We start from the raw sequence: 13,114 nt of genomic DNA, 5'->3' as shown, positions 1-13,114 counted from the left end.
CCTGCCTAGTCTTGAAAGCTACAGGGATTTCACAATTCTTCCTGTAACATTTACAAAATATTTCCATAAATTTCCTACTTACTGAGCAAATAACATCTCCTCCCCAGTTAATGTTCCTAACACAGAGTCAGAACATCAACTCAGGGTATCATGTATGGAGCATCCAGCTGGTTCTCTCGAGAGGATAGCAGAGACGCAGTTTGTGGAACTGAAGTCTCACCAAGAAGAAAAACGTGCCGACAGGACAACAGGCACAGATAAGAACTGGTACAGCAAGGACCTACGCTTCTGGTTCATAGCCCTGCTCTCACATGTAAGCGGACGCACAGGGCTCACACGGGCTTTCCTCATTACTGAGCAGTGGTTATCCTGTATAGGACATGTCTGTTCAGAAGGGAACAAATCCAGGAAGACCCAAGGCTCCATTTTGCTGCCACCAAACTCAAATTCTAAAAACTAAGTAGAAGGTGTTACACGGGTGGGTAAAGAAACCATATCATATATATTTTTATATGGGTATTTTACCTTCTAAAACATCTCCTATAATTAGATCTTCCCCCAGTTTGTAAGCAAAGTGTATTTCAGTAGTTTCCACTCAGTGCATGACCACAGATATTTTTATAGCAAGCACGTCTGCAAAACTGTATGTGGGACTCCTAACAGGCAATACTGTAACTGGTGCGGATCACTAATGATTAAACATTACCAACAAATGATCCTTTTTTAATAAGGCCTCAGTATGGTTAATTTTAACCAACAGTAGGCAATTCACAGGGTGAACTCAGACGATGAATTTGCGCTGTCAGACTCTTGGTAATAGCAGGATGCTCTGGATTACTCCCAAGAACCTCCCAGCTGGCAGCCGCCTCTGACCCAAGGCGCGGGCAGCAGCCAAGGGACCACTCACCGCCCGCAGGCCCTTGAGCTGGAAGCACGGCAAAACCCTGCCGCGCTGTGCCGCCGGCCTTAGGGCGGCCGGGCTCCTCGGGGAGATGGAATTCACAACACAAGCAGCACCACATCACATCCCCCTAGTTCATCCTGCTGACTTCACTTCATGAAAGCCTTATTTTGTGAAACAAATTACAGATTTCAGATGTTTTCGAAAGACGGTGGGAGAGAAAGGAAGACATGATAGACTGGCGACACGCAGATTAAGGCCCAGGAAAGAGACCCGCTGAGGCCCTTCTTAATGTCTACCAGAAAACAAACACTTCAAAACAAGCCGCCGCCGAACCGAAGGCGCAGAGGCACGCCGGACACCCGCGACTACCTCAGCGGCGGCAAAACGGCGGCGGCCTGAGGGAGAGCCGGAGCCGCCAGCCCTCAGGAGGGGAAGGGCGGGCTGGGCCCCCGCGGGGCGACCACCAGGCCCACCAGCCGTGTTTTACCCCTCCGTGTACCTCCCGCCGAGCCGCCCCCGCCGCGCCTGCGGCACCGTGGAGCCGCCGCAGCGGCCGCAACCCCGGCTGCTGCCCACCCGCCCCAGCCCGCCCTCCCGGTGGGGGGGCGGGGCCTCGCCTCCCTCTTGCGCTGATTGGCTGGCGGAAGCCCTCCCGGCCACCTGCGGCGAGCCGGCAGCCCGCCACCGGTGCCCTTCGGCGGGCAGCGGTGCGCACGCGCACTAGGGCTCGGCCTCTTAGGGGCCCAGCCCGTTGCCTGACTGAAAAATTGCCGCCAGCCTCACTTTCAGAGCGGCAGACATTCGAGGGAGAGAGGCGCTCCCACTGCTTTAGTAACGACTCGTGTATTTCGCCAGATTTTTTTTTTTACCCCTCGCCTTTGGCTGCTTCCCGTGCTCACCGCTCGCAGGCGTTCGTGGCGGGGTGCTCGAGTCGGCGGGCCCTTGCACGTTACGGCGTCGCAAAAAGCCGGCTGGGGTCCTTCCGCGGGAGGCGTCGCAGCCGGTGGGCCGTTGGGAGCGCGCGGTCCGGTGGCCCCCACCATGTATTACAAGTTCAACGGCTTCACGCAGAGGCTGGTCGGGGCAGCGGCCTCCGCCGCCTACAACCCCCAGGTACCGGGGCCGCCGCCGCCCCCCTGGGCCCCCTCCCGGCGGTGACCTTCGCTGTCCTCTTCCTTGCGCGGCGCCATTCGCTCCCCAGCGCCGCTGGAGGAGCCGCGCCCGCCGCCCCCCTCCGGGGCGGGCGGCTCTGGCGGCCGTGGGAGCCCCAGCCGGTGGAGGCGGCAGGGCTGGGGCCGAGCCCCGCGCGGTGGCGGCGAGGGTGGCGGGGAGCTGGAGTTGCGGGGCGAGTGCATGCTCGCGGGCGGCGGGCGCTTGGCTGCTGCTGTGGGGATGGCCTCGCCCGCCGCCCCGCGCCGCCCCGGCAGGGGCTTCGGGGCCTGGTGGCGTTTATTTCGCTGCGGGGGGGCGGAATCTGCCGCGCCCGCTGTGCGCATCCCGCAGTGCGCCTAGCGAGCCTGGCCTGTCGTGTGACCTTGGGCGAGGTGCTTCGTTCCGCCGTGCACCGCTCGGTTCAGTTTTGGGATGTATTGGGTGTTATCGCAAGAAATTAACACACTTCTGTGATGTAGGACTGTCCCCGAGCTAGAACAGTGGCTGGTGGTGTTTTAAAATCATAGCTGGCAAATCCAAACAGCAGTGTAGCTAGTCCCCCTCTCTTGTCTATGCATGCAGAAAAACTAATTATTGAAAGCATTAAAACCCTTGTTAGACAGGGCACACATCTATAGAAGCTTGTTTAAAGCAAAATGAAAAGCAGCCTTTACTCTGCATGATGCTGACATATTTACTAGTTGCATACAGGTTAAAGGTTGCATTAAATAGGCTTATACTTTCCATACTTTATAGTTAAAGTACATGGTTAATTCTGTGGGAGTGGAGGGGAGCTGAGAAGGGGAGAATAGATCCCGATTACATCAGACGTTTCAAGTCATTAAAGAGCTGCACATTGGTGAAAAGAAATCACAGAACTTGTTTGCTTTTATGTTCATCAACATAGATTCCCAAGTAATACTAGGAAGACTTGCAAGGTGATTTTGTCATGGGACAAATGCAGCATGGTTGCTATACCATGGTCAAGTTTCTGAGTAAACTTTGAAAAACAACTTACGTTATTACAGTTTAGTAATCAAAAACCCCAACCTGGAAGTTAAGGATTGGAAGAATGATTTTTAAAAAGTCAACCTGACAAAGAACTGCCTCCAGAGAGCAAACATATCTGATATAACTTGAGGTTTTTAACGAAGAAGAAGAAAAAAAAAAGAGGTAGCTACATGTGTACACACAGAAATGAAGTCAAAGTTATGGTTTGTCTTTTTCCTGATAAACTCCTTGATAAAAGGTAACTGAAAGATACTACATTCTTGTAGACTAATGTGTATTGTTGTGATACACAAATAACTCTGTTTCATTCATTCTTAGCCTAATTCTGTTAGCAACCTACTTTACAGTTCTGCTTTCTTGGATATCCTCGACTATGCAAGTTTTACTTGGAAAATCCAGTCTTTTTCCGCAAGCAAGCATATTGTATTAAGCTTCTGTAAAATCTCAAATGGTTTCAAGGGGTGCAGACCAAGCACAAAGTTTTTAATTTTGAATTTTTTTGAAGTTAAAAATGTTATAGTTTAGGCGGATAGACAATTAGAAAGGTTCAGAGAAGTGGATGATCAGGCTTAGGATAGTGGTTAATGTGTCATACTCTGCTAGGATGCTCATAACAAGTGGAATACTGGAGGTTACTGCAGGACTTTATCAGTTACCTGGAGCAGGCAATAGAGTGCACTCTTGTAAAGTTTACAGAAGACATCAAGGCAGTGGCTCCAAAATGTTTGAAGTAGAGCTGCCATTCACTGTGGAGGAATGAGCTGACAGGAACACTAGGAATTTCCATGAGGAAAAAAGGCAAAATTGTGCATGTGGGAAGGAAGAGCCCCTGGCAGGGATACAAGCTGGGAGCTGACAGGCTGGTGGGAGCAGCCTGTGGTAGAGATTCTAGAGGTGCTGGCAGACAGCAAGCTGGGCATGAGCCAGCAGCACATCCTACCCATAAAGAAGGCCAACAGCATCCTGGGCTGTATCACCATGTGCATAGCCAGTAGATTAAGAAAAGTGACGATCTCCCTCTACTCAGCACTCGTTGGATCGCATCTAGGGACTCCATCCAGTTGTGGGCCCCCCAGCATGGGAATGTTCTTGATCAACTGGAGCAAGTTCAGCAGAGGTCACCAGGATGGTTGGGGGGCCAGAGCATGGACCCTGTGAGGCAAGGATGAGGAAACGGGACTTGTTCTACCTGGAGGAGAGAAGGTATAGGGGAGAGGGGGCACGTGCAGACCTAAGACGAGCCAGCCAGTGCCTACAGAGAGGTTATCAAGATGATGGAGTCAGGCTCTGCACAGTGGTGCATGGTGGGAGGGCAAAAGGCCACAGGCTTAAGCTGCAACAAGAGAAGTTCAAACTGGATATAAGGAAAGACATTTTCATGGTGAGAACAGTCAGGCAGTGGAGTGGGTGCCCGGGGAGGTTGTGCAGTCTCCATCCTTGGAGGCTTTCAAGGCCAGACCAGACAACCCGCAGCAACCTGGTTTCACCTCAGTTTGGACTGAAAAGCATTAGAGGGCCCTTCCATCCTAAATTACCCTATGATCTTAAGTAAACATTGAGGTACCAGTGACTTTCTGATATGGCAGTTTCTGTCCCAAGAAGGTTTTTATCCTCCTCTTTCACCATCACTCTTCGGAAAGCTTCCTGGGTAGGTATTGGGGGGTGGAGGTGCAGGGCACAGGGAAGACAGCAGAATAAATAGTATGTTCTAGTCTAAAAGTATGTCTGTTTATTGAGAGTATGTCCAACAGGCACCTGTGCTAGAAAACACTCTTGCCACTATTGCAGTGTTTGAGGCATTTCTTACCTCTTCTACACGAAGTTATATTCAAGAATAAACATTAATTGACACTTCATTTGTGTAGAAGAAAGCAAAGGTTAGGGTTACCACTGGGGGCGGGGGGGAGGGCTTCAAGCCCAAGCAGTAAAGTACCTCCTTTCTGGAAGAATATAGCTTAGAACACTGTGTATTAGTCTCTAGGTCATTGTGACTATTTTTCTGCAAATAATGCATCCTTTTTAAGATCCTACAAGAAAAGCCTCAGCACAGAAATACAGAAAGCTCTGATAACCACCTGGAGTAGAATTGTTCTAAAGACAACACTCGTGGCTTCTGGAGCCCAGGTTGTGGAGTATTGCTTACCTTTCTGTTCAGCAGGCTCCATTACATTATAACAATCATCCCATTTTAAGTACATCTTTGTTTTTTGGGATTAAAATGGCAGAAGCGAGACAAGAGGGGAATACAGAATTCTCTGTTATCTCACGTTCTGTTAATGAATATTAGGTATATAAGAATATTATTGCACTAGATACAGAAAGACACGATAAATTCTGAATTCTTGACATCTTCTAGATTAAAATGCTGTAGTGTCATATATCAGAATTGTTTTGTAAAGGGTCTATGCAAAACTAGTTTCACATATAGCTATTGCAGATAGAAAAAAAAAAATTCTAGGTAGATCTCACTTCTGTGCTCTGCAAGGCAGGAAAGAGAATGTCCAAGGAACAGAAATACTTTTCTTCTAGAACATTGTAATGATTTATATTTAGGTCATCATCGCACACTGTATTTCATTTCAGTGTCATCACTGAAATGTTAAAACCTAATCTTTGAGAGAATGTAGTTGAGAAGATGAGATTGTATCCAAGCAGGAGCATTTCACATAAGTCATGAATATTGTCTTGCTTTATAAATGTGTTTTTTTTCATATTGGTGAAAGAAACACTGTCTTTCATATCTGGCTCACCATTCACATGGCTTAGTCCTCAACTGTGGCACGCAAATGTGCTATGCAATAGAATACCTACATTTTAAATAGTTACCTTCAATCCCTTTTTACAAGGTTCTTAGGCCAGCTTTTTGGTAGAATTTTTTTTTTTAGTTTGACTCTACTCCCAAGTTCAGATGCATCAGTCTGATAAAATTGTTTGCTATAAATAGAGATTAAAATATGAAAGGGATCACATGAGTAAGTAGATGTTAAATCCAAAACGAACTAAATCTTTTCCTATTGATTTCATTGCTGTATTTAATAAAACCATAGCTCAGCATTTAAAATGGTTTGCTTTTTATTCTTCTATTTATCTTGATGTTTCTGGAAAAATGAAGACATCCTGCAATTCAAATTTTGCTTGGTCAAATATGCAGTATAATTCTTCGCTCTATTCTGTACTGTTACATTCTGATGCATGTTTAAGCTTATTGTGGGCTTGCAAAATATCAGTCAGAATGTATTTCAGAAATTCTTTTGCTGACAGTAACATAACTAACAGCTTATACTAACAAAAAAAAAATCTCTTAGTTTGAAACCTGTATTGTTCTTTCCATCTCTAATCTTAGTATTCATAGATGACTTAATTTTGCATTTAACAAAGTTATGTAAAGTAGTATGAACAATTTAGCCTGTTTGAATACACAGAAACTTTCTCAGCTAGTACAGGTGAGGAGTCAAATAGGTTAATAACTACTACTCATATTTAGGAGGATGATGAGTGCCATAACCATTACAAATACAATAAAAACTATTAAGTCAAAGAGTTAGTTTATGTTTGAAGTATAAATACTGGGACAGGTTTCAAATACCATCAGGTGAAGATGCCTACATGAACTTTTCCCTAGTTCTACAAGGCTGACCATGGTCCTAGTAGAAATTTAGTCATACTACCATATCTTCAGTTGATACAACTTATTTTGCCTGTAGCTATTTAAAATCCCCACAAACCACAGATCTTTTGATTTTAGCTGTTACGAATTGCTTGGAGTTCATTGAGAAACTATAATGGTTAACATATTATGCTGTAGATGATACTTAAAATGTACACAAAGTCACTTAAGTGTGTCATCCCAATACAAACAAAGCCTCAAGTGATCCTACCTAAAAGCATCCTTATGTTAGTGGTAACAAATATATTTAACCTCATACAGTGAGGTATGTCCTACTATGAAGGACGTGCTATTTAGGTTAGAAGTGACTAGGTCAGCAAGTTCATAAAGTTACTTCAATGTGTGTTCTGAAATAATAATTCTCAGCATAACTTTCTTTCCTGTTTCCCCTTTTCATTTTGGTCCTTACCTCAGTTTTCTCTACTTTCTCATTCTCTGATCTGTTTGAGCAATTCCCCATACATTTAAAAACTTAAGTGTGGTGCTATCTCCATTAGATTGTGCTCCATATCCTTAACTGTTTTATGCTGTCAGGAAAATGTAAATCTAGCTTGGGAATCCATGCTGGCAAGGCGTAAGTTTGTTTTAACTTTGAGCATGTTGGCCAAACAACAGATAGATTGGGTCCTAAGACCTTCAGACCTCTGACAGGAAAACAAACACACTTTACAGAAGGGTAGGCAGAGAATTTTGTTTGTTGTTTTGGATTAGCTACGTGTCCTGACCTTTCATTGAGGACTGCAGCATTTGACAAAGTCATTGCTGTAGTGTGCTGATGAAATCAGCTGATGTTGACTCTTCTGCACAAGTACATCTGCTGTACTTTGTCCAAGAATTGGAAGAAATTCCTATTAACATGATTAGAAATAAAAGATTAACACCTTAATATCATCAGGATAGGAATTATCAATATAAAACATTTTCTTATGAAGCGCAAGTCAAATGTGTAGAGGCATTCATTCCTCAGTACTATCTTGAGTGTAGTGAGATACTGATGTTACAAAACAAACCTGCAGTTTTAGTCATGTTAAATACAAGTGACAGTTAAGATCATTTAACGTGCCTTAATGACTTGCTTAAAAAATGATCTGTACTGAAATTCTTATGTGTAATACTGAGGATTTCTCTTCAGCCACGCTAAACTTAGCAAGCCGCTGGGTGTGAGATAAAGCACTTGCCACTTTCTCGCAATAAACGCAGACAAGTACCCAGTTGGAACAGCCACACAGTTACACTAATTTAGCTGAGCTTGGTTGGAGCTGACCACAAGTTTCACAATTCATGGATGGAATTCAAGTAGATTTTTATGTTGGGGTGAGGGACCCTGATTAACGCAGTGTCTGTGTTAGGCAGACTGAACTGTCTCTCTTCTGCAGCGTGTGTTTTGTTATTGTAGTCTTTCCTGAAGCCAATGAACCATATAAATTATTTTTATTTAAATTGATGTGTGATGTTCCTAACTGGTGCCATGCTGCTTTGGAAGTAATTTACAACAGTACACTGATGATTATATGAGTTTTCTGAAATAGTTTCATTTGATTTCATGATGAATCTCGTCACTTGAGTCAGGTTTGAATCTGCTATTGCTCCAACAGAAGGGGATCTTCTGTCTCTCTGAACAGGAATATATTTCTAAAGCCTGAAAAAGTACGTGATAACTTATAGTTAACACAACTGATTTCACTATTCTGATAGTAAGCCATAGAGTATGTCGTGCATCCAGGTGATATCCTGTAGAGGCAGGAGTTTTAGTGCTCACAAATGGTAGGTGTTGCTATTCACATTTTTAAGCCCCCTATCTGTGAGTTTAGGAACAATGAAAGAAGTATCTTTATCATGGAACTCTTTGAAGAAGTTTGCAACTTACTCCAATTCACAGCATTTTCCATTTTTATACACTACAGATAGATAGGTCATGAAATAAAATAGGCATGATCACAACAAGCAGGAATTGCAGTGATCTATTAACTGTTGAAGTGATCTCAAAGACTGCTCCTGAAAAAGTTGGGCCCTCAGGAATGCAAAAGTGAGATTCAGAAGTGGAAACTTAAAGGAAGATGAAAGGTGAATATTGCTGCGATCCTAACAATCAAGGAGGCAAGAAAAGTTTTGGAGAAAAAGTCGCCTGCACGTTTGGTATAAACATCTGTTCTATAGTCCTTTCTATCAAATCACCAACCTTTTAAAGACAAATCTAATAAAGTACTTGAAGTTCTTACAGACAAAAATACTACTCCAAAATTACTTTCTTCAAGTATTTTGGCATAGCTCGTACTTAGCCTTGAATATATAACCAGTAACTTCCCCTGGCTAGTAATAGTTTCTTAGATGTTTCCTTCTTACTGGTGTGACCAGAACTGCTTAGTCTTAAATAAGTCAGTACTTACCTTCTGCGCAAGCCTGTTCAGTAGGAAGGCGCTAGTTACTGAATGTGTCAGAGAATCCAGTTTTGGCTGCTGTCTTTCAAAACATAACCAAGAAGGTCACAAATGGATGCTAATATTAATTCAGGCACTAGAAAAGTGGGAAGCTGGATGCATGTCTTCAGAACAGAGCCCTGATGACCATTACCTAGGCTATTGTGGGATGTTGAGAAATCTGGTCTTTCTGTTGAAGATGCCTCTTGTAGCAGAGAATTTAGAGAATTTATATATGGGAAAACATGTCTGGTCTATGGCAGGCATAAGAGAAAAAGAGTGCCAGTCTGCTTCCAGCTCCAAATACTGTTGAGGCAGTTCTCTTAAATACAAAAATGCATCAACTAGTCCTTTGAACAGAAACTAGAATTTCATTGCAGCTTTAACTTAAGCCATGGAGAGCAATTGCTGCTTCTGTTTGTAATGAAAACCTATTGCATTAACCTACTTGTACAATGCTTTTAATTTCTGTGGCAAGTTAGAAAAAAAAATTACAGCTGTTTCAGGAGCCATAATGTGTACAGGCATGTACATCACTGCCACGTGTACAGGCGTAACTGTTAAATCTAACTAATAATAAAGGCAGGGAGGGCACCTTATGATGGCTATGACTTTGTGCCTTTACTCTCATCCATAGAACTGGGTTATGTAGTTTTTAATTATGGCAAATGTAGAGTACAACTGTCTGAACCAAAAGGAAATTAAGTTATGTGGCTCACGGGGAGTACATTGAGGTATGGAAAGTTGCAGCAGCATGTGAATTATAGGATGTAGTTACACCTGCATAAAATATCCACCATGTCAGGGCTTCTGGAGTGTCCTTGAGCACCACTTCCTACTTCTGTATGAAACAAGTGATCCTAACCCTTTTTCTTTTTTTCCTTCTCAAACTATACATCCAAATTATTTAAAGCCCAGTTATTTATGGCTACTGCTTGCAGCATTCAGGAGGAAGAGTTCATTGAAGTCTCGTCACTCTGTTTGACCCAAGCATCAGGGATTCCCTGCTTCTAATCCTGCTACTCAGATACAGCCCTAGATAGTCTTGACTATGTGCGAAAAACAAGCAGCAACTTGGACCAAGCACCAGCACAGGAAAATTTATGATAGCTATAAATTTATGTCATGAAGAAATCAGAAAGGAGGCTTCTGTTCTCCTTGCTAAGCCCTGACCCAAAGTTGTAGCTGAGAAATGAGTGGACCAACAATGTGTCTTTAGCTCACTGTCACATGCCTTCATACCAGATAAATATTCTTTGTAATGTATCCTTGTAATGACTGGCAGTGTGACTGCCTAGTGTGACAATTGGTACATTTGCAAGTGCTATATACCTTGATATTTTAATCTTTATTTATGCAGGGACTCAAACCAATAGTTTCCACTGAATCCCCAGCTCTGATTTTTGGGACAACAACTAAACTTGCTTCAGATTTACCAGCAACCGATTCTTTCTTGGGTAAAAACAAGGTGCCAGACCTACAGAAACTTTTTCAGGTAACAACAACTTTGAGAGTAACTTAAAGAAAACTGGAAAGTGGGACATATCTTTCCTTATTTTAATGTGGTTAATTATTTTTGTCATTCTGCCATACCAAAATTTTGTAAAATCTAGTTAAGAAAGTCTCAAGTACAGTATAACCTGTATACTTCTACTATGCTACAAGGTATATGCGCCTTGTATAGGAGGTAAATACTGAAAGTGGGAAGTCTAGTAACATTGTCTTTTGGCTGGCTTCAGAATATGCTTATTGTATTATTTGACTATTGGAAGTACTTTCTGTCTGGGAATCCAAGTGTATGTCTTAAAGCATATCTGGAGGAGCAAAGCAGATCGTTACTGTTTTGTGTATAATAATTTGAATATTACTGAAGCTGTTTGTAATGCAGTATAAGAAAAGCGCAATAAAGTTTTCAAAGCCAGTTTGTTAGCTATACCATTTCTCAGCATACTAGGACTTTTCATAAAACAAATCAGTTAAGCATTTTTTTAAAAACATCAAGAATGTGCTTGATATAATGTTCCCTTTTCTCTCTTACATGCCACTTGCATTTGGAATGTGTCAGTCTGACTTGGTGAATAATTTTTTATACATATCTTTTCACGTTCTTTTGTTAGTGACACTTTTCCCATCCAGGTCCTCTTTAGAAGTATTTCAAGATGTATTCTTTCTGCCTGCACTTAACAGCTTTGGCTAATAAAATTAACTTGCCTTTGCATTTGTCTTGCTAAACAAAAAGCACATAATACACTTGATTGTAGACAGTCTATTTGTCAGGCGGCTTCCCTCATGGAAGTCTCTTAATTTACCTGAGGTAGCTTGTTCCTTATGGCCTTGGTATGGGTCTTCATTTCTTTTTTTGTTTGTTTTCTTTCTAAACTCTTCCCACAGAAAGCAGATGGACTGCCAGTACACCTGAAACGAGGAGTTCCAGATAAGCTGCTTTATCGGACCACTATGGCTCTAACAATAGGCGGGACTATCTACTGTCTAGTAGCACTGTACATGGCCTCACAACCAAGAAACCAAAAGTAAAAATGAACCAGAACTCGTGGGACTCATGACACTTCTCTGAAGGATCTCCTGCATGTATCTCTTTGCACTTGCTCTAATTCTGTGATCGTACAAGGTTCATAAAGTGGATTATTCAGATCAAATTTCTTGGAGAAAATGTTTTTAAATTGGTTGCCTTATGTGTTCTAGAAACCAATATAAACAGACTTAAAGACATCATTTTAACATATGGTTGTAGCTTTGCATTTGTTGTCTTGCAGGAGTGTATGAACAGTTGGAGAAAGTTAAGCTTTTCCTTCCTTCCCTCCCCCAACTTAAACAATGTTAGAGATAGGACAGAACAAATACTTTGTGGGCTATGCTCCACATTCCTTAGTGGGAGGATGCTGCTGGTTTCCAAAACAGTAAAAGCAAATCCTTTAGTTGTTATAACATACTGGGAACCTGTTTCTGTCATACACAGCTCATTTTACATAAGCAGGTGGCAGTGGAACTTTTCCAAATGCTGGTGTATTATTAAATATTTGTACCTCTGGTGGTAGGACAAAGGGCTTATCTCCTTGGAGCATTTAAAGTGGATTTATTCCATAATGTTCGCATCACTGTATGCTGCAGAATGCACCAGTATTGTAGCGTCAGTTATACCAGTTTTTGGACTTTCATTTGTCAAACTGTCTTATTGTGCAATAAAGATAACTACATGAATAATAAAACTGGCAAGTCTTGGAAGCTTCAGACCACTTCAGCTGGCCTGGTAGTGAAATAAACATATTGGTACACTTTTGTTTAAGTTCAACATGTAGATCTCAAACCAGACAATTGATTTAGCTACCTTACTGTAATCTTTTTGAGATGGTAATCCTCTTAAAACTCTCTCTCAGAACTCAGTGGTTGTTTAACTATGGTTTTTGGTGAAACAGGTCACTGTCATTGCTCAGCTGCATATTATTTTCAGTGCACGCACATATCTATTTATGTACACAGATATATACATGTTTCCTTTGCTGAGTGGGTGGAAGAAAGAGAAGCCAATAAACCCCTTTATTAATTCTCGTTCCCTTGTAATATCATAGCCTTGAACTGCAAGTTTCACACAAGTTTTCACAAAAAGCGTCCTCTAATTTGATAGATCCTCCTCTGTCTATGAGGATCAAGTATTCACTCTTGGTCACCCAGACTCTGGATAAGCATGGATTCACTGGCCTCTGTAAAGACCCATCTCTCCCAGAACTGTGCAGAAACCATCTTCCATGTAAATAAGGAAAACAATTGATAAAGGAACATAGAATTCCCATTGCTTCAATCTTTTACTAAAAAGATTCTTTTTTTTTTTTCCAGTCAAGTTATATCAAAGCCTTATTACTGTTCCATGGGAAAGAAAATAGCAGCTTGTACTGTGATCTCAGGTTTCAGTCAACGTTGGTATTTCAGGATGGGAGAGATTAAGCC

The 13,114-nt window shown here is 42.4% G+C and overlaps 1 protein-coding gene across 1 annotated transcript; it reads left to right on the top strand.

Moving 5' to 3' along the window:
- The first annotated feature begins 1,858 nt into the window (after positions 1 to 1,858).
- On the top strand, positions 1,859 to 12,718 carry COX7A2L (cytochrome c oxidase subunit 7A2 like). The gene is made up of 3 exons (XM_087774794.1): positions 1,859 to 2,017; positions 10,512 to 10,646; positions 11,543 to 12,718. The coding sequence occupies exons 1-3, from the start codon at positions 1,946 to 1,948 to the stop codon at positions 11,684 to 11,686; spliced, it is 351 nt and encodes a 116-aa protein (XP_087630920.1). The 5' UTR covers positions 1,859 to 1,945; the 3' UTR covers positions 11,687 to 12,718.
- The last annotated feature ends 396 nt before the right edge of the window (positions 12,719 to 13,114 follow it).

The sequence above is a fragment of the Nipponia nippon genome, unplaced genomic scaffold, assembly GCF_047370975.1.
Source record: "Nipponia nippon isolate SJK-2023a ecotype South Korea unplaced genomic scaffold, ASM4737097v1 scaffold_4, whole genome shotgun sequence".
NCBI classification, from domain to species: Eukaryota; Metazoa; Chordata; class Aves; order Pelecaniformes; family Threskiornithidae; genus Nipponia; species Nipponia nippon.
The sequence above is the reverse complement of the archived record's forward strand: the minus strand, read 5'-3'. Positions and strand labels throughout refer to the sequence as shown.